Source organism: Amphiprion ocellaris, chromosome 20 (genome assembly GCF_022539595.1).
Source record: "Amphiprion ocellaris isolate individual 3 ecotype Okinawa chromosome 20, ASM2253959v1, whole genome shotgun sequence".
Taxonomy (NCBI): Eukaryota; Metazoa; Chordata; class Actinopteri; family Pomacentridae; genus Amphiprion; species Amphiprion ocellaris.
In genome coordinates this window covers 28,627,233-28,654,766 of record NC_072785.1, presented here as the reverse complement: position 1 = coordinate 28,654,766, position 27,534 = coordinate 28,627,233, and the positions used below count along the sequence as shown (strand labels likewise).

At 37.0% G+C, this 27,534-nt stretch overlaps 1 protein-coding gene across 5 annotated transcripts in view; it reads left to right on the top strand.

Moving 5' to 3' along the window:
- The window catches only part of letm1 (leucine zipper-EF-hand containing transmembrane protein 1), a 36,477-nt gene extending 27,244 nt beyond the window's left edge, over positions 1-9,233 (top strand). For 2 of the 5 annotated variants that reach the window (XM_055005590.1, XM_055005592.1), the window contains 3 exons: positions 1,287-1,313; positions 1,914-2,070; positions 3,456-9,233. In XM_055005590.1, coding sequence (XP_054861565.1) covers positions 1,287-1,313; positions 1,914-2,070; positions 3,456-3,608 — 337 coding nt within the window. In that variant the 3' untranslated portion in view covers positions 3,609-9,233. The remainder of the gene's footprint in view (positions 1-1,286; positions 1,314-1,913; positions 2,071-3,455) is intronic. The other 3 variants (XM_055005593.1, XM_055005594.1, XM_055005591.1) reach the window with 2 other exon arrangements.
- The last annotated feature ends 18,301 nt before the right edge of the window (positions 9,234-27,534 follow it).

Sequence of the window (27,534 nt, the reverse complement as noted above, 5' to 3'; positions counted from 1 at the left end):
TTTCAAAAAACATCCAGTTTAGATGCTTTTCTGGTGAGGAATCTTAGAATCCAGTTGTCTCCAATCAAACCACTGTAAGCAATAGTAGTTGGCTTGCTAATCACATTGACTCTTGGTAATTAAAGAGTGTCCAGTTTATGGATCATATCTTTCCTGGTTACACCTCCTTGAATTTTATTTAGCCCTTTTCAGACATGTACTACTTTTCTTTACTCTGACGGCACCTGAACATGTCGGCTTCGTGTCCAAATGTATTAACTTTTCTGTTAAAGACACAACAGCAGTTGTACTAGGTTGGACGTAGTAACATTTCTGTATCACGCACAAGTAACAGTACTTTTTTCACATTTAAGCACCAAAATTCATCCAAAGACAAGAGCAAATATGACAGACCGCCTTTCTCATGCACTTTGCTCTACAATTTCATTTTATTACAAACTGAAATGTCCATAAAAATGCAACTTTAGCCCAAATGAAATCGGGTTTTTGACAAAACATTAACAGAAACCAGAGTTTAGTTCATTGCTTCCAGTTGTTTATGATTATTTCCTCTGAGTTTATTAAATACCTGCAGCATCAGACAGCAACAGAATCCATATGAGCGTCTCATTTATACACTGCAGTAATTAGTAATTACTAATAACTATGAATTTTTGCTGACATGGAGACAGGATGGAGTTAAACCATTTTTTACATCGCTTTGTGAGGATATTTTTATTTTACTGTTGGTAAAGTTAGATTATCATCACACTAGGACAGAATATTCAGTGTTTAGGAAATCGTAAATAAGTTCTAGTAATTAGCTTTTTGGAGAGTTTGATGAGTTTAGCCTTTTGTTTATTAGTGCGTTATTATGTATTACATGTCCTCTGTCTGAAAAACAGAATATCCCATGTCTGAAAAAGGCTTAATTCTGCGTCCGCCATATCCAAGTTGTGTTACGTATAAACACAATATCGATAAAAGACAGTGGAACTAGACAGATGTGTGTAAACGTACGAGGTAGCAGCTAATGTTGTCTGAAAAGACTTCTGTGATTTCTCTCAAAATGTTCCTTTGTGGCTCCTTTTCTTTCCATGTCTGTATCATAAATCATCCTAAATTCTCTTCATCCTTTCATCCTCATCTTCATCATCATTTCTTTCATTGTAAAATGGTGGTGGAGATAAGATAAAAATCAAAAGGTTTCCCCAAAAAATACAAAAAAAATCAAAGAATCAACCATTGTTTTTGAATTTGCAGTGCTCAGACCAAATCCAGTCCCTAATCAGTTTGAAATTTTGCAGATTATTCTTTACTAAATATGCCACCAGGTAAGCTGAAATGTGGTGAACCGCCATTTGCTTGCTTGTGAACTGCTAACGTCGCATCTTTTGTTGCCGGATGCTGGAATCGTAGAGGATCAACCATCACTTTCACCTTATTTTTATTTCATTTTTTAGCTTCCATTTGTGCTCCCATCACCAGAGTGCTGCCCACTGGTTGCTGTGCTCCCAGTTTACTAATCAGTTTTTGTCTTTTAATGAATTAAAATCACATTTTGTAGCAGTACAGACTGCTTGATTTGACAGATGGTTGTTCAGACTGTGTTAAAGTCTTAAATTTAACACATATTCAAGCTACATTGTGGTGATATTGACATCAAACAATGAATGCAGCTTGTTAAATAAAAAATCTGTTCAAATGCAACACATACATATTAAAAAATCAACTCTAATCCAAGTGTGCTGCATTGCATTTCAGCATGAATGAGCCCATTTACCCAAATTGAACTTGCTCTGAGTAGAACCTGAACCCCCTGAAAATGGGTTTGATTGATTGGTGTGATCTGGGAACCTTGGTTGCAGCATGTCGGACCTTTCTCCACCGCATTTTACGTCCGGTCCAACCTTGTAACCGTGTCCTGTATGCAGTCTGTTCTACACCTTCAGGGAGAACCTGATCAGCATCGACGAGCTCATCAGCGTCATGCGACAGATCCAGAACATTCCAGAGCACAAGCTGCAGAGCATCGCCGAGGCGCTCGACGACAACAAGGACGGCAAGATCGACATCGACGACGTCATCAAAGTACGTCGCTTACCATGCCGCTGTCAGCTGTTTGTTTTTATGGATGATAAAGACAAACTATAACGTTTCCTAAGAAATTATTTGTGTCTGTATGCCAGTGCAGCTTTTACCAGTTAATATATCCTGCTCTAATTATACACAAGATATAATTAAAATATGTACATTTTATTCTGAAAAGCCAGTGCCAGGCCAAAATCTTATGATCATGAGACTCACTGGGTGAAAGTCTTTAATACCAATGACTTTCATGCATGTATAAGTCATTTTACAAGTTTACAAGTTAGCGAATGTAGCACAACCCAAGGTGTCGTACAACCGGCGAATGTAAACAAAACCGTCTTATAGCGCCTGTTGGAGCACAATCTCAGTCTTCAGGAAAACAGACTATGTGTGAGATAGCTCCTGCACGTTCGTTGAATGAAGAAGATATTTAGGTCTCATTCAGTGTGTTTATTTAACAGTAGATTGAATATAGCATACAGAGCTGTGGGTCCAAACGTCTATCCCTGACAACAACAGGATCCTTGTCAGTTCATGAAGTCTGACTCGCTTTTCTTCCCCTGATCCAGCCTTATATCTAGTTTCACAGGTGCATCAGCATTCAGGGTGTGTCTTTCTTCTGATTGGTTGTCATCTGACTCCTTCCTTTGGGTATGAGCAGCCATCTCGTTATCCTGCTCTGGATGCTCTGAGCCCCACAGCCATGAAGATGGTTCGTCTTTATGGGGGAGGATGAAACCTCAGCAGTTCTTTTCTGTGGAACAGAGTCACCATTACAACTTTTCACCTAGTACTTTTCCATTCCTTCGTACCTCCCTCATCCAGTATTTTTCCATCATCATAAACAGTGTAAAACATTAGAAATATGATTCTATAAAAGCAAGCACTTAGTATAAAAACAGTTAGTATAAAAACTCCATTTAGAAATATCATAGAAATCCCACACGCCACATGATGACGTATTCGTTTGCTCCCTTCAGCAGCTAGTTCTGACGTAACGATGAAACGCAAACCACTAATGGCTTCATAGTATTGTCACAAAATGCAGAATTTTAGTTCTTTTTACGGAATCTGTTTAGTGCAAATGATTTATTTTTGGCAAATTTTCAGACAAAACTGATTTTGATGAAGTATCTGGATTTTAAGCTCGGATTTATGTCACAGATGAGTAGTTCAATGATCATCGGAAAATTAGAAATGCATCGAAAATCTGCTGAAAATCCTTCCGTCTTTGTAGTTTCTTGCTCTGATATGTATCTAATTTCTGTAATTTTTGAAAATATAACAGGGATTTCACATGTACTTCTGAGTTTTGGGGGTCATAAGAGTAAAAAAATGGGAGCTGCTTCATCGCTTCGGTCCAAATTTTGTCCTCTGATTTCCAGGTGGTGGAGCTGATCGACAAGGAGGACATCGACATCTCCACCTCGCAGGTCACCGACATCATGGTGATGCTGCAGAAGGAGGAGAAGCTGATGGAGAAGGAGAAGGCCAAAGAGAAGGCTGAGAAGGAGCAGGCAGCCACACTCAACAACTAACTCACTTTCCCTCGTAGACGCACACACACACACACACAAAAAAACCCTAAATAATAATAATAATAACAGACCACTGAGAAGTTTGTGACTTTAACTCGGTCACATAGAACTCTGGATTCATCCGGACGAGTCGAGGGAGAATCACAAGGTAATGGCTGCCTTCTTCTCCGAGAAAAGCGTTTGAAATCAGAAAAAAGGAGGCGCGTTGCCTTTAAAATGCACAAAAAAATCTACTTAAACCATGGACTGATCATGTATTTTATGTGGATATTTGGCTTTGTGTTATTTATCAGTGCAGGGAACACAACGTGGTTCAGACTTGAAAGCTGGTAAAGGAGAAAACTGATCAGGAAATTATGTTTTTGGGGAAACATACGAGGAGATTTCTGCTTTATTTGAAGTTTGAGGTGAACCGTCTTGCCTTTCATTTCAATCATCTCAGAGAAATGAGACATCATTTCTGGAATTTGCACAGTAAACATCATTACCCTCATTCCACTCACTTTTATTTTATTTTATTTTGTTCGTTGATCCATCTGACTCCCATATTGTAAAGTTTATTTTTTTTCTGAATTGTACTCGGACAGGTAGCTAGATATTTAAATGGTGGCTGCAACCAAAGACTACAGTAGAAATATTGTTAAAAACATCATGAAAAAATATCAAATCGGTGCAAGTTTGAAGGGTTAAACTTTAAAAATGCTCATCCTAAGAATAAAAAAACTGAGTTTTAGCTTCTAAAATGGTGGTTTTAATGAGATTAAAGTGTCAGGAATCAAAAAAAGTCAAGTTTTAGATCAAAATTTATTAAAAACTACAGTTTATTCTCATTTTGTACTCATCATGGAGGTAGATTTTGTTTCTAAAATGAGCAAAAATCAGCGTAGAAGTACTGAACAGGCTACCGACTGGTTTGATAAAATATTAGATTTACGTGGAGTTTGTCTGATCGCAGGGAGAAAGCGGCGTTTTGTGAATGTTTAACAGTTTATCTTGAGTTGTATAATAATCGTTCTAGTGTTTATTCCTTTGTAGGTTTAACGCCAAGTGGCCTTCTCACGACACAAATACTTTTGTATATTTATTTTTGAGTATTTTAAGGAGGCAGAGTTCAACTTGACACCGTCTTTGGACTGAAGACGTTGAATTTATCGGTACATCAGGCAGTTTTGAATTTCTCGGCACATACAGATTTATTTAGCGATGATTTCTGATGAATTTATCCGAGAACGTGTTGAATTATGTGTTTGTGTTCACACTGCAAGCAGCTTGACTCATATATTTTCATACATTTTGCTCAAATAATCTAATCAAGGGTTGCAGCTGGTGATTATTTTGATTGTGTCATGTTGAAAATGTGTTTTAAATTAAGAAAAATGCAAATTACAAGAATTTAAGGTTGTTTTTTCAAATTAGCTGCAGTTAAAAGAAGGAAAAACAAAAAACCCCCAGCAAATTCTGACATTTTAACACCAGCTAATGTTCAGAACTTTCGCTCCCTCAACAGTTTCACAAGTAATCATTAAAATTAGACTTTTTGTTTATAGATGAGATTAATTAAATCATTTTAGAGCTTTTTTCAGCTCATGTTGGTCCGTGTCTCTTAAATTAATCAGATCATTTAACTTAAGGAATAAATTTATGCGGAAAAAAACAATAAAAACTCATCATACCCAAATAAAATGTAGTCAGTCTATCAATAAAATGCAAATTACAAGAATTCAAAGTTGTTTTTTTCAAGTTTACTGCATTTAAAATGGGGAGAAAAGCAGAAAAACAACAAATTCTGCCATTTTACAACCACTGAACCTCAGAACCAAGCATTAAAATTCAACTTTCTGTTGATGGATGAGATCATTTTAGTTCTTTTTTAGACTAATGTTGGTCAAAACCACTTAAATTAATCAGATAATTCATATGAAAACGACTATTACAACTCACTATATCCAAATAAAATGGAACTAAATAGTTTTTGTGGCAGATTTTCTGAGCTGACAGGAGTCTTGTTGTTGTTGTTGTTGTTTATCTTGTTTGCGGTGTGAACCTGCACTAAAACGTCGATTCGTCTCCGTCTGTCGGGTCAAACTGAGCGTTGGTGGCGTTCGAGGCCCGTTTGACGGAGCGCCGCTGGAGATAACGCTGCGTTTTAATCCGTTTTCCCGGAACCCTGTGGTTGATTAACGGCTCGTCGGTCTTCCCGTTGGTGTTCGCCAGACGTGCTTTGGTCTGGAAGCGCTCACTGTGAAGGCTGCCGGGTAAACAGTCGCCCCTTACATGGGCCACGGCGGCTCCGCTCGGCCCGTTGTGTTTGGGTTGGCATGTCCTCCACGCCGTAAATCAGCCGCCGGCGTAAACACGTCACGGGAACATTGTGGCAGCTCCTCGGTGACACTCGGCAGCAGGGCGGCGTTTGAGCCTGACAGGTCGAACTGAGGGCAGCGATGTGAACATTAGCACCGAGATCAATAATCAGGGTTCCAGTGTCGCTTCAGAAAGGCTTCACATGAACTGAAGATGAATTTAGAGGCTGCTGAGTTTGAGTTTTGGACAAACAATGTTGAATCTGGCAGTCACATAACTTCTATTTTATACTTTTTACCATTTATTTCCTTCTGCTGCTGCAAACCAGTGCTGTGGTGTTTTATTAACCTTTAAACCAACTTAATTCTGCTCAGTTACTCAGTAACTGAAGCATTTTGTTCAATATTCAACCTGCAGAAAGGTTAAAACTGTTTAGAAGTTGGGTTTTTGTGCCCCAAAGCCATAAAAATAACTAGTTCCAGCTTCACCACTGTGAGGATTTGCTGATTTTCTCTGTGTTTTATTGAAATTAACTGAATATCTTTGGTTTTTCACTCCCTCTTGCACAAGAAAAAGCCATTATGAGTCAACTATGATGGACATTTTTCACTATTTTCCAACATTTTGTGCTGTATGTGCCGAAAACTGATGAAATTCTTTAAGAAAATAGTCCGTTTGGTCCCTTTGGATCAAAAGATTTCACCGAAACCAACAAAAATAACAGCAAATTCTGACATTTTAACGCCAGTTAATGCTCAGAATTGATCAATTTTACAAGTAATCGATCATGAAAATGTAATTTTCTCTTGGACAATATTATTGAGAAGATTTTAGCTCCATTTTCAGCTCATTCAAGTTAAATGAATCACATAGAATTTTGTTGGTTTTTCAGTTTCTTGCACAAGAAAAAGTCATTATTTGCTATTTGCTTACTATTTTCCAACATTTTTGTACTTTAAATACTAAGGAATGATCAAATTAGTGAAGAAAATAGTCTTTAATAATTATCAGCCAATAATATAGAATTGTCATTTGGATTGAAAGATTTTTTTCAAAAAACCAATAGAACTTTTTGCTGTCTTATTTCCTAGAAAACACGAGAGCTACAAGACATGAACATTTATTCTTTCTAATAATGGCTGCAATTGTTGTTTTTTTGCCATTTCTTCTAAATATTTTGGGGTGTTTTTTTTTGCGGTAAACAGATTAATTTTCATTTTCTGCCATTTTAAAATCAGTAAAACGTCTAAAAAAAATCCCTCCCTGATCTCAGCCCAGATTTATTTATCAAACTCATCCCAAAGCTTAGAGATAAATTCTATTTATAGTGATAAAACAGAAAAACATTTATTTTTTTCATCCTCCAGTGTGACAAAATCCCATCCAGTTTCATTTACAATGATGAAAACAGACAAAAACCGGCAAATCCTCACATTTTAGAGGCCGAAACTCCCGTTTTTTTTGGCATTTTTCTTTAAAATCTTAAACTATGCAACCATAAATTACTCTCAGTTAATAGAATTTGTGTATTTAATGCAGATTTATTCATTATAAGGGGTAAATTTCAGCCTTTTCAGTCACAGATACGACATGACAGTGATGTTTCCGTCGTGTTATTAGGATATGATTTGTGAAAACTTGCCAGGAGATGCTGGAACCCTGATGTGATTATCAGCTGAATGCCGCGTCTAGAAACGGATATTTGTCAGTTTGTATCTTCAAAATACAGACGTTTTGCATCATTAAAGCATCACAGAACCCCGAAAACGAAAGATTCTGCAGCCGTGTGTCCCAACTGTTCGTATTTTCTCGTCTTTGGCTGCAGGAGTAGAGCAAAGTGTTGCACTGCGTCGTTTAAGCTGCTGTTGTCTTTGAACATGAAACCTTTGAATAAGGAGGAGGAAAGTAGAGATACGGGAAAAGCACATTGACGGGGAGGTTAAATCGATCATTTTTCTAAGTTTAAGGTTGTTTTTGGACATTTTTAGTGACTTGCAAGACAAATAAATGCAGATTTTGGCCCCCCGTCGTCCACTTTGCCTGCTCTCTGTGGAGTATTGCCACTGTGTAAATGCACTATTCATTGTTTTGATACGTAGCTGAGTGTTCGTCGGTGGACTCAGGGTGTGAACATCGATCAACGATACGAACCGTCCGCTAAGATTCCCGTCGACTTCGAGCGACTAGAAGAACAAATGTTGGAAGCAATAAAGTCGTGTACCGTTTTTTTTTTTTTTTAGATTTTCTCCCTTAGATTAACGAGAATCATTGTAAAAATTGTAATTTAGAAAAAGCAGCAAAGACTTGACTTTTTTAAAATATCAGTCGTATTTGGGGGTTGGCGTGCTTACGGCTGATTGTTTTATAGACCTTTTGAGAGCAGGTGTCCCCCCTTTATTTCTTTTTAAAGTGTTTCCCTCCACGATAAGGAAGCTGCTTTTTGTTGAATATTTAAAAAAAAAAAAAAAAAAAAAAAAAGTTTCTTGGAGCTAGAGGCAGCTGGGAACAGATCTGCACATAGAAACCTAAAAAAAGGAGCATTTTTCTCAGATTTGTGCTGAAGTTAAAAGTAAAACAAGATTAGATTTAACAGCCACCGGTGTTTTAAAACAGAAAACTCAATCTAGAGGCGTGTTCAAGAGGAAAACAAAGTGGATAAATCACACTTATTTTCATAAATAAACTCATAAATAAACAGAAATTTCAGCGATTTATTTCTTTTCTGCGTTTTCTTCTCAGATTGACGAATTTAACGTCTTTCCATTGGCACTGTGCCGCTTCGTCTTCTTTCTGAACACACTTCAGGAGCAAAAATTCAGCTCAGATCACCTCATATGATATTAAAACCCCAAAATAAAATTTAAAATCAAACTCTAGAGCAAAAAAAAAAAAACAGTGTCCAGTGTTGAAGTTTTGGAAAGAAAACGAGACAAAAATCAGGAAAAATGTCTTGAAAGTTGCAGTATAGATGCAGAACAATATCTTTAACCTGATTATTATTGGTTATTGGTTATTATCATTTCTTTTTTTTGGAAATTGTATTAAAAATATAAATAAATACTAGTCGTGAAGCTGTAGCTTAACAGGTGCTCGTTTGGGATAATTTTTGTTATTTATTTATTTAATCGAATTTTTCCATTTTGTTTTTTTTCCCATCTCAAAATGGAGATGTGATGTTCAGGACTTGATTAGATTTTTAGTTTAAAAACTCGAATGTATGACAAGTATCACTTTATTTTTAACACAGATTTTGTGTTTATGTAAAGAAAAGCATCATTTACGACATGAACCGTACGTGTTGAATAAATTGAAAATGATCCTGCATCTCTTTTCCATTTGCATTTGTTCGTTTCTTTTCGGTTTTCCACTCATCTTGTGTCACTCTTCACTTCCTCGCCGCCATTTTAGGCTCATTTTACGCTTCCTGTGTCGCTTTGAAAACCCTCCACGCCGACATTTTCTGTTATTTGTCGTCCCCAAACCCTCATTCCTGAGTCCTGACTGGCCTCGCCACACTCGCTGCCACTCCCCGCTGGAATGCAAGCAGATTTATTTTCCACTTTCAGGGTCAGCGGTTATTTGAAGCATAAAGGAAATCTAGTTTTTTTTAACCCTCTACGTGCTTTTATGTGTTCTTCCTATGCAGCAGGAAAAAACAAAGTTAACTGTCAAAAACGTCCAATCTGGAGCTCGTTTGGCTCTCTATTTGCACTTATTGCTCCAAAAACTCCTCCGTGGAGGCTCACATATTCAGAAAAATGTGTTTTAGATTTAGCTGTAGGTTCTCTTGAAGCTGCTGTTATGGTTTTTGGAATCTTGCATGTTATTTACTACCAAGATCCTAAAAATACAGTGTTGCAGTGGATGAAACCTGGTTGAAAAATGCTTACAAAAGGAGACATTATTAGGGTCTTTCGTTTATTTAAAAGAGATCCGAGCTAGTCGTCTCTTTCTACCAATCAGAATCCTCCGTCTATGATTATCGATGGTTTTGTCTATCCAATAGATTATTAAATATCTACAAGTAATTGTTTTAGAGGCCTGGAACAAGCTACACCACCGTTCAAAAGTTTGGGATCACTGAGAAATGTCCTCATTTTTGAAAGAAAAGCATTTTTTTCCATAAAGATAACATTAAATGAATGATAAATCCAGTGTAGACATTGTTAATGTGGTAAATGACTATTGTAGCTGGAAAAAGCTGATTTTTAATGGAATATCTCCATAGGGGTACAGAGGAACATTTCCAGCAACCATCACTCCTGTGTTCTAATGCTACATTGTGTTAGCTAATGGTGTTGAAAGGCTAACTGATGATTAGAAAACCCTTGTACAGTTATGTTAGCACATGGAGAAAAGTGTGAAATTGTCTGGGTGACCCCAAACTTTTGAACAGTAGGATGGAAAACCATTGGTTCTCAGTTTATCCAACATCGTCTCAACCCTGCTGAGGGAAAAAACTCATATTTTTGTAGGTTTTCCAGAAGCAGGTTACATCTTTGAAGTCAAGTTTGCAGCCTGTCAGGAGTCATAAAGTCTTGGCTGGGAGTAAATCTTGGGTTTTATCCTGCAGACTTCATGTAGTTCAGCTGTCACACTCTAAATATTCAGATCTGAGATAAAAACTAAGGATTTAATGCAGAAACTGCTCGTTGAGGGTTCTGATGCTTCGCTGTGAGCCGATCCAGACGCTAATAAACGTGATTTATTTTACTGCTGTTGGAGAAAAGTTTGAGGAAAACTAATTTTTATTTGGCACAAAGCTCACACAGTGTGTTTGGTAAAATGCAAAGTAACTGCTGTTGAAGTTATAAGAGGAACAGATCTAGAGAAAATTTGAAAAATGTCACAATGTCATTAAAAGTTAAGGAGGTAGAGATCACAGAGTGACGGCAACAAGAAAACTGAAGATTTAAAGAAAAGAGGCACAAATGCAAGCCACATTTCCATCTAAAAAATGAAAGCAAAGTCTTGAATGTTGCCTCAAAATGTGTAAAAATGTTGTTGCTGGGATTCTTTTTCCAGAGAAAATTAGATTTAAAATTCAAAATGTCCCTCTCATTTCATAGAGAATCTGTTAAAACTCAAAGATCCACCAACACAGATCTGAAAAACAAGTCGACCTGAAGCTGCTGAAAGCTGCAGACGCCCTGTAATAATATTCAGATTAATGTTTTCCTACTTTTCTTCCATCCTTCATCGCTTCCTGTCGAGATTCAAACACGTTTACGGCTCGGCAGGTGCATGTCGGAGGTTTGTCGGCTCACAGCGACGGCGTTTTCAGGATCTATGGAAGCTTCCTGCTGCAGGGAGTTTCTGCTTTCTGAGCTCCAGATGAGGAGGTGATGATTACCGAGGAGCAAGAAACGCCTCGGAGGGTTAAAAAATGATGATGTTGACAGTTTGGAGTGTGCGGTTTGTAACAAGGTTCATAAAGACAAAGACATGGAGCCCTTTTAGTCCTGAAACTGTACGCAGGAGCCTCATTTTCAACTGCATTTTGTCCAGTTTCACTCATTTAATTCATGAAAAATGTCGAAAACGAGGGTTAAAAAGGAGCTTTTGCACTGGAAAGCAAAGCCTTTACCCTGGAATTAAACTGTAATGCAGCTTGAATGAAACTGGATTTGTAGATTCTTAGTCTTTTTACAAGAAGTCGGGGTTTGAAGGCTGAGATGTTTAATTATAGAGAAAAACTACCTATTTTAGAGCAGCATGTCACTGTAGGAAGCTGATGGCAACGTGTCAGAGACGTTTGCATGTTTTGCAAAGACTATAAATGTGATATAAGATGATATATTGGATATTTTTGAAGTATTTGATCCGGTATTTCCACAGATGGAGCAAAAGTTGTACATGGTTTGAAATATTTAGTCAAATTTAAGCAAGACTGTGAGAAGTATTTTTGAAAAATGGAGATCAGAGGGGAGTTTTGTTAGAGATTTTTATTACGTTTCTTATGTCTTCTTCACACTGATGGGAGTTTTAACTGGAAAAAACTGCATTATTTTAAGAATTCACTGTTTCTCCTACACTTAGATCACAATCACAAAAATAGAGGCAAAAGAACACTACTAAAATGTCTTAAAAATGAAAATCTATCATTTTGAATTGTATAAAGTAAAGAAATCTAGAACACATAACCACAGTGAATGAGTTCACATGCTCACTAGTATCCTGGTTATGAGGTTAGATCATATAAAGATGGATGTTTACATGCAAGAACCTGGTTATTTAACTTCCTGTTTACATAAATCTCATATTATCCAGGTTTGGTTTGGTTTTCGGTGCATGAACAACGTTGCACATGGATCATTCCATCTCAAAAACCTCTCATACATGCATTAAATGCCAAATCTCTTTAGGGTATCTGCCTGCTAAATGTGGAAAAGTCTGGATATTCGTGCTCATGTAAACACTCTGGATAGTCAGTAATTTGCCTCTAATTTTGGCCACATAAATAAGAGGATTAAGAGTTTCTGTGGAGTGTACAGGCCGTCTGTTAGAGTGCAGTTTAAATGTAAAAATGTTGTGCAGCAGTGAGTGAAGATCCTGGGCATGCTCAGTCCAACCAGCATGCCCAAGAGGAAATAACTTATCGGGTTGCATGTTAGTTTACAGATCCAGCTGTAACTCTGTGTAAATACAACATTTTGGAGAAGTTTCCAACTGAGAATGAAACATCTGCAGACTGTACTTCTGTATATTTTTCATTGTAAGCTGCTCGCAGTGAAGGAGAAGAGCAGCTCAGATGTACTGGAACTTGGTCTCGTCATCGGTGCTTCATGCTGCTGTACTGTAACTTTCTCACAAATGTCTCTTCTAGGAGCTCAGTTCATGAATCTGTAAAACCAGTGCCTGTGGATCATATTAGCTCCAACACGTTCCTGTTTTTGGTCAGAGAACCTAAAACAAGCAGAGTTTTATTGTCGTAAACACATTAATTGTCAACATGTTGTTCGCGGTTAATGTCTCATTTCCTCGACAAAGAGGAACATGTTTGTTTTGTTTAATCTGAGGGCAAAAAATGGCACTTTAGACGTTTAAATGTTTAACGATTTAAGACTCAGTTCTGCATCGTGTTTGTCAGGCGACATAAACTTTGAAGCCGTTTTACTGCTGTTTAAATATAAAGTTATATATGGCTAAAAAATGTATTAGAACATGTTTAAACACTATTAAAATCTAAATAAAAGGAATTACAATTAAATAAAGTAATAAAAAAATTACCAAATAAAATTTCTGCACAAAATTCTAGAAATTACAATCAATCAGTATGAGAAAGTATCTTATAAGTGTCGTTAAAACGCTATATTTCCACACATAGCTGCTAACATTTGACTTTTAGTTAAACCATCTGACTAGCTTTTGCTCTTGTTTCAGTGGGTTTAAATCTTTGCAGTGCTGCAACCTTATAACTGAAAACTCTGCTGCATTCAGTGCCTCCGTTTACGTTTTGATCTGCAGTTTAATTTCAGTGAGGCTGTTATGTTGTGTAGCTGCATTAAAGAGCCCGTATTCTGCACATTTACAGGCTCATAATTTCATTTTTGGGGCCCATTATAATATGTTTGCAAGATTTAATTAAAAAAAATATTTGAAGACCTTTAACATGCTCAAAAAGCAGCTATAAAAACATGAAAGTAAGGGGTGAAAAAAGCATAATATGGGCCCTTTAATTGATATCTTTACCCACTTGATGGCCATACATGAAGTATTCGCAAATCCAAATAAAGGTGTTACTGCCTGTGTACACGAGGCAGCCCAGAACAACATTAGCCTCCATTATGAGCCATGTTTGTGTGCACCTGATGAATTAAATTGAAATATCCACCATCCTTTCAGCTCTGTTTTGGTCTCTACCATCTCTTTTAGATGCTAAATGCTTCACAGCATATTTGTCGTCATTGCAAATCACCATTTTGGTTAAGGTTTGGTCGCAAAAATGACAAAAATACACTTGATTAAAAGGTTTTAAATGCTCGTAATTATGGTTAAAAAAGATGTTGAGCATCAGTTGGAAATAGAAAATGAACAGGGAAACTTCATTAAACAAGAAATTGATCTATAGGTGACATACAAATTACTGATTTAACAGCCTAAATAGAAATATTTAAAGATAAACTGCATTTCAAGAGGCTGCACGCTGCAAGAATTAAACTGTCCACATTGTGAAGGAACAACTACTATTTCCCCTTTCTAAGGGATTTCCTCAGCATCATCCTAAATTATCTTCCAACAGGAAGACGCTGTAGGAGGAAGATGTGTCAGGACTATCTGCTCTGGTCAAGGTTAGATATCATCTATTTTCACTTGACTGAGCAGACTAGTTGTCTCCATATTGTTCTAAATCTGACCTTCTGCCAACTACAATATCTACCCGTAGATCAGAGAGAATCCTCAGAACTGATGATGGCATTGCTTCCATGAACTGTTGCTCTGTCGGCATCACTTCCCCTGATATTAGTAAACTTTACTCTCAACCCTTAGGTTATCTGAGTCTCCAGTGTGTCTCTAAAAAAGATAATAAACCTGACTGAGACACATTGGTGCTAAAAGAGTAGACGATGTTATTAAAATTACACATACACTCTTAAAAAACAACAGTTCTTCTGATGAAATTCCATTCAACCAACAAACTATACTGAGTTACAGGAATTAGCTTTTACCTCTACATTTTTTAATTATAAGTCTTAACCGTTTCAAATTTTCCAGGTATGACAAATGAAGTAAATTTTGTTAAGTTTCTTCAAGTTGAATTTAGTTTTAAATCAAGAAATTAGGAAATCTGAATTGAAATTATCCAAAATATTAAGTTAACGCAACATTATTATGTCAACACACCCTATTAAAACTTAAACGATTTATTTCAATCTGTAAATTAGATTTTTTTTAAAAATAAATATTTCCCTTGTAATTTTTATGAGTGTATGATGGTTGGACACCAATAAACTGTTATTATATTAAAAGAAAAACCCTTAATTACGCCTTAAGAGCTTTGTTGGCAATAAATATACAATAAAACTGTAATGAATGTACATGTTATTATGGTTTATTCTACAGGCTCTGGATTATTTTGATGCTGGAGCTTTATCTGAAGGTTTCTACATTTCATCTGAGTTCATCATTTGCTTCAGATTTCATCATTTCAAGTTTTCTGCAGTCGTAGTTCAGTGTTTTATTTAAAGATCTGGACAGCAGAATGTTGGGTCACATTACAGACATGAGTCGATATAAGAAGCATCATCTGTCATTTCACATTCTACTCTGAGAAACTTGTTTTTGTAGAAGAACAAACAGCTTCAGTGTAAACGTTGAAGGTTTCTGAAAGTGATCTAAACTGTCGTCTGCTGCAGAATAAACCCACAGTGCTGTTTGTCCGTCCGTCTGCTCTGCTTACTAGTTCTGAAAACACATCTGGATTGTTCAGTCGCTGCAATAAATCTCTGAACACAGCGTCTCCCTGTGGTTCTGTCGTCTCTGCTGGTCTGTTATTGGATATAATTAGTTTTAAATGGAGATGTTTTGGGCTGATGTTCAAACTTTAGATCAATCTTCTCCCCGTAATTCTTGCTAATCGTATTTCCCGTGTTTAATGTGTTCGCTAAGTCCTTTAATAATGTTCTAATGTAAATTAATTCCTCACTAAAAAGCCGTGAAATTCCCCGTCTGCTAGAAACATGTTTAACAGTTCAACTGAATTGGATTTCAGAGAAAAGATCAAGATCAGAAGCTTTTTTTTGAAGTTTTTCCACTAAATATGGCATAAAAAAGAATGGAAATATGGTTAATCTGTGCCATTTAAGTTTTAATTAAAAAGCACCCTGATCCTGATAATTACTCAGGACTTTTTAAGTTTCAAGGGTTTAATTAGTGCCTCTGTTGTAGTACAATGGTGAATATAATGTTAGACATGAAACAAAAAGTAATTAAACTATTGAAACAATCAGATAATCACCAAAAAAAAATAAAAAATTTGCCTAAGAATAGGTTTTTAAGACCATGTATATCATCACAGTCTTGAGTTTCTAATGACTCCAAAAATTCTAAATTTTCCATGATGGAATCTTTGAATCGCATGCTTCAAAAACAATCCTACAATCTTTCATTATTAAAGCTCTTATGGGAATATGACAATCTGCTGAGTCAAAAATGTACCTACAGAAATGCTAATATTTGATTAAACATCTTTTGACAATTTCCACCTCAACTAAGTTCTTTTGGTTTCCGTCTACAAGCTTCTGGTTTTATCTTTGACTCCTTGGGACAGAATTGGTTCAGTTCAACTTAATTTAACTTGTTTCAGGTTCTTGATGGGTTTAAGTCAGGACTTTGGGGAGACCAGTCTAAAATCTTCATTCTAGCCTGATTGAACCATTTCTTTAAGACTTTTTGCTAATTGTCTTGTTGGAACATCAACTGTATCCAAGATCAACCTTCTTCCGATGATTTTAGGTTTTCCTGAAGAATGTGGAGATAATGCTCCTTCTTCATTATTATTCCATTTACTTTGCGTGAAGCACCCACAGCATGATACTGCCACCACCATGCTTAATGGTAGGTTTGGTGTTCTTGGGGTTTAAAAAGAAGAAAGTCCTAAACCAGTCCTAAAAAAGTCTAAAACCAGGACCAAAGTCCAACCTAAACCCATCAAAAAAAATGTTCAGAACCAGTCAGAATAAAGTCTGAAACCAGTCCAAAACCAAAACTGAAACCAGTTATAGAAATAGTCTGAAACCCATGTTAAAAAAAAAGGGTCAAAAACCAGTACAAGATCGCGACCAAAACAAATCTAAACTACTCCTAAAAAACAGTCCAAGGCCCGGCCAAGACAGTCTGACACCAGTCCTCTGCCAGGACCAGAAATAAATGCTAAACCAACTTTAGATCACATCCAAATCCAGGAGAACCAAGACACAAGAAAGTCCAAAACCGTTTTTCCAGAAGACTTTTAATTAATCTATGAAAGAACCAAAATACAGGATTGTTTTTGTGTGACAGACTCATAAGTTTCAATGACTGTATAGAACGAGCCCCACTTAAATTCTCTAGTTTCATGCAGTTTGCAGTTTGGCCACTAGATGTCAGGGTGTGACAGCGTTTCAGAGGTCTGGATGAATAAATTCTTCCACCGCCAGCCTGTGACTTCTTGTTCTGCTGAGTGATGAATGAGTCGAGCAGCAGCCCAAAAAAAGAAAAGAGGCAAAGTCGAGGAAACTGTTTGTCGTTACAGGTTTGGAGCTGCAGGTCATAGAAGAGCTTTCAGAGTTCTGGGAGAAATTCAACACTGTCAGGTGAGCTGTTAATCCCAGGAACAGAAAATCTAATGGACGGTCCAGCGCTGTGATTGTGCAGCCTTTGCGGTTTCATTATATTCCCTTGTAGGGAAACTCCGCCTCAGTGGTATCTCTGGAAGGAAAACAAACCGTAAAGCTGCTCAAGTGTTTTTGTCAGTTATTGCTGTCAGCCTATAAACTGGCACCTTTTTGTGTTTATTTAAAAATGACTCAGAGATTCAGGATATCCTGAGTAAGACAGTAAAACTGGGATTTGTACAGAAAGAGAATAAGGGCTGTTTTACAAAATACTGGTTGCCGACGTGTTTAGATCACCTGGAGGATTACATGATTTGATTGAAAATGAAAATCTGTTCAAAAAGGTGCCAGAAAAAATAGCGTAAAGCTTGAGACACCAACAAAAATCTTTGACACGACAGTTTAAAATCTGGTCATAGGTGCATCATGTATGTATCCTAAAGAACTGCATCGTTTAAAATTATAATTTCAATTGTAGGATGAGGATGAACTGGATTGGGGCTGCAGTTCATTAAACAGCCACTAGAGGCCACTTCCAAAAGAGCGTCAATCCCCATAGACCTCCATGTTAAAATGTCCAACTTTACAGCAGAAATAAACACATTTACAGCCTCTTATAAATGATGGTTTTGGTCTCTACAGCTACTTTCACTCCTCATGACAACTATAGAATGGGGAATTTTTAGTTAACTCACCAGCTTACATTGCATTTAGGCTTAAAATTATTCAAAAATTAAGGTTCTTTGCTGCTTTAAAGGCTTCAATAAGTGATTTAGCAGGTAACAAGTTGTACCGCAAAAACAAAAATATTGGTAAGTTTACAGTTTCAAAGTCGTTCTCTTGACATAAAAGTGAAATTTTCAGGCTTTTCTGTTTAATGTTTTCTGAGATGTTGTTCAAACATCTCGTCAAATTTCAATGTGCAGAAACGTGCAGAAACTTGTAAAAATCTCAGAAAGTATAGAGTTTTTATTTGCCATTTGTGTGCAAACAGACAGTCTAGGAACACTGGAATTCTTGTGTCTCTGGAGTCGAGTTAAAAAAAGAAAAAAAAACCCAAAACAATACAGGAAGTACAAAAATTTCCAAAACAAAACCCTCTACAAGAGCGATAAAAGCTAAAATACAAAAATATGATGAATAAATCTGAATGCTGAAATATCCATAGTTTTTAAGCTAATTAAAGATGGTTGAGCAGAAGAATCCTGATGATTTGAGATGGAAAAATCCTGAAGAGAGCAAATTTTTATGAAGGTCCGAGCTGCCATGTTTGTAGTTCTTCAACATCAGCTGTAGTTTATTAAAATCATTCAGGCTTCTTATTGCTGTTTTCTAATAAGGAACGCTTCATGTTTTTCCACCAAGACCATAAAAGAAATGCTATCTATGATATTTTATTGCACAACATTTACATTTTGGACTACATTTCTTTTTTAAAAAAACTACAAATTCAGCAATTATGTGCAGGAAAGTCAGAAACTGAAGGCTCAGTTTGACATATGAAGCCGCAGTAGAATACTCCAGGACTGTTTGATGGTAGTTTTCCAGCTCGGTTCAGCTTTTCTATGTGAATTTAGCAGCCCCTGACTCTCCTCCAGACCAAACACTCATCCATCTCCGTCTGCCGCTGACCTTCTGTTCTCTGGCAGCTCTGAAGGCCACCCAGCCTCTGTGGTCCTGACGGGATCGGCTTTAGAGCGACACCATCGACGTCTCGGAGCGATTCAAGCCTCGCAGTCACACACAGATTTTAAAGACGCAATAAAACCTGCAGAAGTTCTCACAGTGGTTCTGTTTCCCTGCTCTGCTGGAGCTACATGGACAGGAGTAGTTTTACTTCAACTGCTGGCTGGGAACTTCTCAAGTCTTTGGAACTGCAGCCTGAAACAGCAGGAGGAAGAGTTGTAACTCACTTCTGCATGATTAGATTGTGTTTGTTTATCCCAAATATGCGTCAAATTGGTGAAAACTTGCCTGTTTTCTTAATTTATTTGCTTTTCTTTCTAGATCTTCCATAAAATACAAGGTAGAAGAGCTGATTCAATATTAAGTTTTCCTCTTCATTAAGTGTGTCACTTACACAAATTTATCAGTTACTTTAAACTTCAAACTGGTTCAAAATGACTCAAAATTTGTTGAAAATGACCATTTTTCAGTCATTATGAATAACTTAAGTCATTTTAGACATTTTTAGTCTGGTTTTGAGTCTCTGCTCATCACCTGTAGAAAGATGTTTCACCATGCTCAATGTATCTTCCAATAACTTGCTTCTCTGTTCACTGTTTCTGAGCCATGATACATTTATTTTATTGATCCAGTAGGTTTTATTTTCCTCCCAGTGAAAAATTCTCCAAAATAATTTGAAACTTGGCTGAAGTAGCATTAATTTGCCCAAAATTTTTCCAAAAATATCTAAAAATAACTTCAAACTTGTCCCAAAAACGTCCAAAAGATTCAAGAATTGTCCAAAAAGCATTATTTACCTTTCATTTGTTTTTTTTAATGGTTAACACTGAAAATTCATACATTTTTTTCAGTGATTTTATTCGATATCATGTGTAATTTAACAGAACAGAAAAAATCTGTAAAATAATAATTTATTCACCATTTTTCAATCTTTCATATACACATTTTTCCTCTGTAACAGCAAATCTCTGAAATAATGATTATTTTATTTAAATACTGTATATTGTATATATGATAAATTAATGTAAAATTCGAGATGTAATAACACTTTAGCCGCCATGTTTGTAGTTTTTACTTGTTCGCTGTAGTTTTTGTTGTTGCTGATAGATTAAAATGCTTTATTAATTAATCATTTATGGTTTTTAATTGCTGTTTTTTCATATGGAATGCTTCATGTTTTTCAGTGAGAGGAGAACTTGTAAACGTCACATTTTAGGTTCTTTTTATTGCACCACAGCTATGTTTTGGACTACATTTCTTTTTAATTTGAACTACAAATGCACAGTTGCTTGGTCGGGTTTGTGTATTTCTGTGCAGGAAACTCCACCCTCCACCCTCCCTGATCACACCTCTCCTCCCCCCTCCACCTCCACCTCTGCAGGCAGGTGACCAAAGGACGCTTTTCAGAAATTTTTACAGTTTTGGACGGTGGTGGATTTGGCAACGCTGTGACTGGACGACCTGCCGACACCTTGGCAGACAAACAGACGAGACCTTCTGAGAGTTTTTTTTTTCTTCTGGAGGATGGGGGTGGTGAAAGGTGGTGGAAGACCTCCACCCGACTCCCCCACGACTCCCCCTCTGTCCTCCGCATGAGTTCAATTGAGGCGAGGCGGCGAGAGGAGGAGCTTTTTGAAATGCATTTAGAAGTCTGGCAGGACAAAAGGATTTAGAGGAGGAAGGAGGTGGAGGAGGAGGTGGAGCTCACCTTGTTTAGCTCTGCTCATTCTGGCAGAAGGATGGAGACAGGTGGAGCTCCCCCCTCTTATTCTGTGTAACTGCATTTTCACTTCTGCAGCCAAGTCCAGTGTGTTTGAAGGACATCGGCTCAGAAAGTCTGCAGAGATGGAGAGCTGCCAGAACACTGCTGCTGCTGAGAGAAGGCAGAGCCACCTCCACCCACCACCACCAGCAGCTCCAACACCACCAGCTCCATCCCCACCCACCACCACCAGCAGCTCCAACACCACCAGCTCCATCAACACCCACCAACCAACATCAGCAGCAGCTCCACCCATCAGCCCCATCTCCACCCACCAACACCACAAGTTTCATCCCCACCCATCAATGTCAACACCAGGTCCATCTACCAGTACCATTCCCACCCACCCTACCAACTCCAGCTCCACCCTCACCAACCAGCAGTTCCATTCCCTATCACCAACACTACCAGCTCCATCTCCACCAACGAACCAACAGCAAAGATTATAATAACCAAAAGAAAAGTAAAAATTTAAAAAATAGTAAAATAAATCATGACCATATATCAGAAATTGCAAAATCAGTGTCTTTTAAATCCCTTCTTAAACCCATTTTTATAGACTTTATTGCCTAAATGTGATATTTATTTTGCTCTACGGAACTTTTGGTACTTTTGTTATTTCATTTGAATAAACTGGTGTTTTTGCATTAATTTATTGATTCATATTGAAATTCTATATCTTGCATTTGCATCTTTTGCCACATTTCAGTCTATTTTTCCATCTTTTCTGTCTGGTCTGACAGGTTTTCTGTTGTAATATTGTCTTCCTGAGTCTCCTTTTTATCAGCTTGTCAGTCAAAGCCCTTTTTAAACTCCATACAAATGCTTATTATTATATTTATGATAGTACAAAGTGCAATACTGCAGTTATTTTATACTGTAATGTTTCATATAACACTCCATTCAGCGTCCTCCAGTCGGTTATTTTGTGTCCAAAATGTCTTATTACTTCCTCCTCTGCAGTCAATGATTTTTGGGTTTTTTTCTACAGGTTTTGTTTGGTTTTGCATGGCTGACCCCCGTCACTCGGCTGATTGGTAATTTCAAGGCCCCAGCAGGTAAAAATCCAGAGCATAAGCAACAAATGAAGCAATTGGAGCCTCTCCTCGGGCTGTAATGTAGTCACATGAATACTGTATGTGCAGGAAAGTTGTCAGCCATAATATCAGAGCCAGACCGGAGCGACTGAACGTCATTAGAGGACTTTCCTGTTGTACTTTCAGTACACGGCTGAACATGTGAATTCAGCTGTGGTTTATATATGATGAACATTTTCATCTGAATAAAACAAGCATTCAAGTCGCGTTTTAATGTGAAAATCCAGCTGCTGGTGAACGCAGGCTAGGATCTGCAAGATGAAAGAATTTACTCTCACCAATTATGATATGTTTTCATTAATCAAGGCATTTTCTTCTTGCAATTTGCTCATTTTTTTTCCCTGTTTGGTTTAATGTAAAGACAGTACATACTATAAAGGTGTGTCCAGAGACAAAGTGAGGCATGTTTTTGTGTTAAATTTTGAATTTTAATTCTGGACCAGTTGTATTTAGAATCAGAAAACATACTAATAGTACAGACATTAACCCTTGTGTCGTCCTGCGGGTCAAAATTGACCCGTTTTAAAGTTTGAAAATGTGGAAAAAAAATATTTTCACAGTGAAACTTCTAATGTCCACATTTTCAATATTTTTGGGAAATCTTTGAACATTTGTCGTGGAAAAAAAAACGATGTTAAAAATGTTTAAGAACATTAAAAAAAAAAAAATCAACCACCACATCACCAGATTGGTATTCAAAAGATTTGAGTTGTGTGAAGTGATCTGGGGAAGGTTTTGTTCCACATTTCTGCACCAAAAACCTCAGAAAAACCCTCACTTTGCTCTGTAGTTTTACATCTATAATGGTACTTATCCACCGGATCCGTCGCTTCCCATTCATTGTCTATGTGAAACGCCCTGCAATGCATTCTGGTAGTGTTGCATTAAGCTTTGAGAGGTGCGGCATCATGTTGCCTGCTCTTCATTTGCATAAAGTTGAGGTCACAGCTATTTTATTTTATTTACTCTAACGCCTCACAAAACCTTCATAAAACTTTTAAACTAGGTGCTATTCTAAATTAGATCAGATTCAGCAGCTGTATGGCTCATTTCTCACCTAAAATGTTTTCAGAAACACATTTTGCTGAACTGTTTTCATAAAAAAGAGAACATTTGTGAGAGAGCCACCATGTTGGTCCAGCTTGAAATCAAGGAGAAGAGAACTTTTGAGTGACCAATCAGATGCAGCCAGCGTTTGAGCAGCTGTGGTGCTGTGAATCCAACATTGAATTCTGTTCAAGAGCATCAAAACTGAAACGTCCATAGCTGCTAGGGCCAGATGTCATTGGTTAGGGTAAAGGAATTTATTGCTCTGTGACAAAGTTAACATGAAAGTGATTAAACACAGGAAAACAGGGCTGGTGGGTGTTGCCAAATCAAAGATCCAAATAAAACCAAACAAGGGCTAACTGCTACATCTAAACCTGCATTTGTAACAAGATATAACACACGAATCACCACCTCTCAGTAGCTACAGGACACAAGTAGCTTCTCAGCAGATTAGCCAGCTGCTAACAGAAGCTATATTTCCGAGTAGACACCCCTCAGTGGTTACAGCACATAAAGACCCAAGAGGCTCCAGAGCAAACTGGTCACAGAGTTTGGCTGTAGATTTATCCTCTCCAGGTGTGACGATGGCTGCGGCTGATTGGCTGAAGGTGGAGGGAACTGGGTGGTGGACCAGTCAGACGGGTCTGGAGGCGGGGAGAACAGAGGCTTCAGCTCCAGACTCATCAGCTGAGATGACTTTCAGCTGAGATGACTTTCAGCTGAGGTTCTGGAGAGGCTCTCAAACCAGCCACAGCTGGACCTACACAGATAATCTCCCCATACAAAGCTCCAAGAAGAATCCACACCAGAAACTAGATGGAACACAATCACCAGTGGCCATAACAAGTCACATTAATAAGACCCAGTAACGCAGACCTCCGCCAAGGCTGCTATTCCCCAGTATGGCATTGTCAGAAATGCAGCATTTGTTTATTAGTTATTGATGGTCAGAAATTGCTGCATCATAGAATATGTCCATTTATATAGATGTAACCTCAAACAAAATGACCATGTGTACGTTATGTGTGAATACAGAATCACGTGACCTAAATATGTAGCAGGTGGGAATTGATGGGACTCAGAAACACCCCCACAATTTAATCAGCTGTTCCTTGTATCATTTCTGATGGCTAAGTCCTGATAATTCCACAGCGGTGGATTTGTAGTAGGATCACAATCATGTGATCATCAGCAGGCATCTGATGTAGTGTTCACTTGTTGTCATGGTTACAGTGACGCTGTACCGCTATCTCACACTGATTCAGAAATCTTTAACAAATCCGTGAATCCAGACTATAAGATGCATCACTGCCAAAATCTAATCACTTGGTCCTTGTTTCATTTCAGACCTTCCCTGAAAATGATTGGTGTTGGTTTATAATAAATCTAATCCAGATTCTAACAATAAACTTCATGACAAAACAGGAGAAGAAGTTTAGTTTGTTGCTTCAGGTTGTTTAGGACTGTTGCCTCTGAGTTTATTAAATAGCTGCAGCATCACGATCCAAAGTGGCCTCTATAATGAGATAACTGCTGTTTTTACAAACACAGATTAACAGTAACTTCATTAATTACTTATAAATTATCCCCAACATGTAGACAGGATGATTGAGGATTACAGTTACGTAGCAGCTGTCATCAGGTGGAGTCCTGAGCTTCATCATATTATCATCACACATGGACAGAATTTTCAGTGTTTTGGAAGTTAGAAATAAACTCAGCTGTTAGATACTTGGACAGTTTGATAAACTTTTTTAGTTTACATTTAGTGTTTTGTTTATGAGTGCATTATTTTACATTGTACATCACTTAAAGTCTGAACCACAGACCGCCATCACTGCTGCATCAGTCTGTTAATGTTACCTTTCCCATGTTTAAAAAAAGGGCTTTAGTTCTGTTATTTCCCTCCTTGTTTTTTATCTCTCTGTTTATTTCCTATTTGTCTCACTCTTTACACATGAGATCCATAAAGCCCTGAGATAAGAGCAAATTTGTCGCTCCGGTCCAAACTCCAGCAGACGCCTCTTTGCATCAATTTGCAGCAGCCTGGACGAATTAGTGTCTAATTGCAGCCGTTTTTAAGCTGCTTTCTATCTAAACACAGAAAGAGACTGTGTGTCAGAAGCAGGTTTTTAAAATCAAGTCAACAGAATAGATTGTCAGAACCTTCCAGAATCACCCAAACAAACCTTTTATTAGCCGTCTCCTGTGATTAAAGCTTCTAAGTGAAGGATTTCAGACTGCAGCAACACCCAGGCATGTTTTTTTGTTGCAGTTATTCCGTCGTCTACAAGCAAAAATGCAGAAAAGTGTCTGAATATAAGGTGCTCGGGCTGTTTTAAGGGTTTGAACAAGCGTCTGACGTGGATATCTTTGGGCTTTGACTATTTTTAGAGAACACTTTTCCCCTGCAAACTCTGCATCTCGGTTTGGTTTAAGTCAGGGGTGTCAAACATGCGGCCTGTGGACCAAAACCGGCCCTCCAGAGGGTCCAGTCCGGTCCAAACCAGGACGACTGTGTAAAGTGTAAAAATGACAGAGCAGACATTAACTGCAGATTGTGAATTTGTAAAACTGTAAATTTAAAATGATTTATAGACCATGACAAGTTGTTTTGATCATAAAGTAAAATACTAGCTTGGTCGTTGTTTTTTATCGTTTTGTGTCATTTTTTAAATGTTTTGTCTTGTTTTTGTTGTTTCTGTCTGACTTTTGTCATTTGTCTCACGTTTTTGTCCTTTTGTTTCTCGTTTTTTGCTACTTTGTCTTTTTGTTTTGTTTCATGTCGTTTGTCTCATTTTTTGTCATTTAATTTCTCACTTTTGATGCTCATTTTTGTAATTTTGTAGAATAGAATAGAATAGATAACTTTGTCTGTTCCAAGTAAAAACAGAAATTCATCTTTTGTCTCGGCTGTAAGACAAAGTTTAAAAACCACACTCAAACACTGAAAGCACCGTCACACATTAAAAACACAGTACAATAAATAAAAACAAGGAAAGCACATAGAATAACTAAAAACACTACAAACATGTTGAAATGTTGAAATTGAATTTATTTTTCTAAAGAAACTTGAAGTTGTTCATAACGTTTTGTAAAAAGATAATTCCTTAAATGTGAACATGTTGAGAATGTATTTTTTTGCACTAAAACAAAAGAAAAAAAGAAAAAAAATGGAGTTGTGGTTATTTATCGGTTATTATGCTGTGATTTTACTGGTCACTGGAGATCAGATTGAGCTGAATGTGAGCTAAGATGAGTTTGACACCTCTGTTTTAGCGCTCAGGTGGTTCTCTGAGGCTGAGCTTTAGTGCAAACTCTCCACATCGATGGCCTTAAAGCTATTTTTGCAGAGTCTGGAGGTGGAGGTAGCTGCAGCGACGGCTCGGGGCAACTCCTCCCTCGGTGTCGGTGAATGGATCTCAGTGAGATGTGGATGGATGAGGCTGCAGGAGGAGCTGCTGCAGCTCGGCCACATCACCATTTATTTTCATTACGCAGCCAAAACAGCCCAGAGAGACGGTGGACGACCGCGGTATGGATTTTATGGAGCAAACCAGAACTTCTGAGAAACACAGAAGATTCTGGAGCAGCTGATTCATGCAAGATAATGTATGAAAGATTCAGTCACAAATAGTGTCCACATGAAAAATATTAACTTTTAAAATAGTACTTCATTCTTTTACGTTTAAGCATAAAATTACACTTTTTTTGTATTTAAATCAGAAAATATTTTTCCAATATGTCTTGATTTGAAAGAAACAAAAGTCTATATTAAGAACTTTAAAATGACATTTTTAAATTTATTTAATTTGTTTAATTTATTGATTGATTTTCTAGATTTCTCTGTTTTGTTAATCACAGCAAACGTTTTTTTCTACACACTAAAAAACAAAACAAAACTAAGAATAAAAGAAAAACACCAAAACTGCAATTATGTCCACATCTAAAATACGATTTTTAATAATATCAATATTTAACATTTAAGCATGAAATTAAGCTTTTATATGAATTTTTATAATAGTACTTCATTCTTTTTAAGCATACAGTTACACTTTCTGTATTTAAATAAGAAAATATTTTTCCAATATTTGTCAAGATTTTAAAGAAAAATGTGTATATTAAGAACTGTAGAATTACATTTTTAAAATAGATTTCTCTGTTTTGTTAGTCACATCACCAAAAAAAAAGACCAAAACTGTAATTAGCATTCATCTAAATGGTAAATGTAATTGCAATTATTTAATCAATGTTTAAATTTTTTTTTTTACATTTTATTTTTCTTTTCTACTTAGCTTTATTGTTGGTAGCTTCATGAAACTATCAAACAAACTAATATCTTGTTTTTAGAAGCAAGGTATTAGTTTAATAATGAGCAAAAGAAAAGCAAAAATATTTTTTTTAAAAATTGTAAAATAAGTCATGACCATATATCATGGATTGCAAAATCAGTCTTCTTTTAAATCCCTTCTTAAAACTCATTTTTATTGACTTTATAGCCTAAATGTGGTGTTTCTTTTGCTCTGTTTTTGGTAGTTGCGTTATTTTATTTGAATAAATAAGTAGTTTGTATTACTTGATTTATTCATATTAAAATTCTATATCTGGCATCTGTATCTTTCACCACCTTTAACTTTACTTTCAACAAGATTCAGTCACAAACCACCGGTTTGAAGGTTAAAGTGAGACTCCTGGAGGAGGATGAATGACATGTT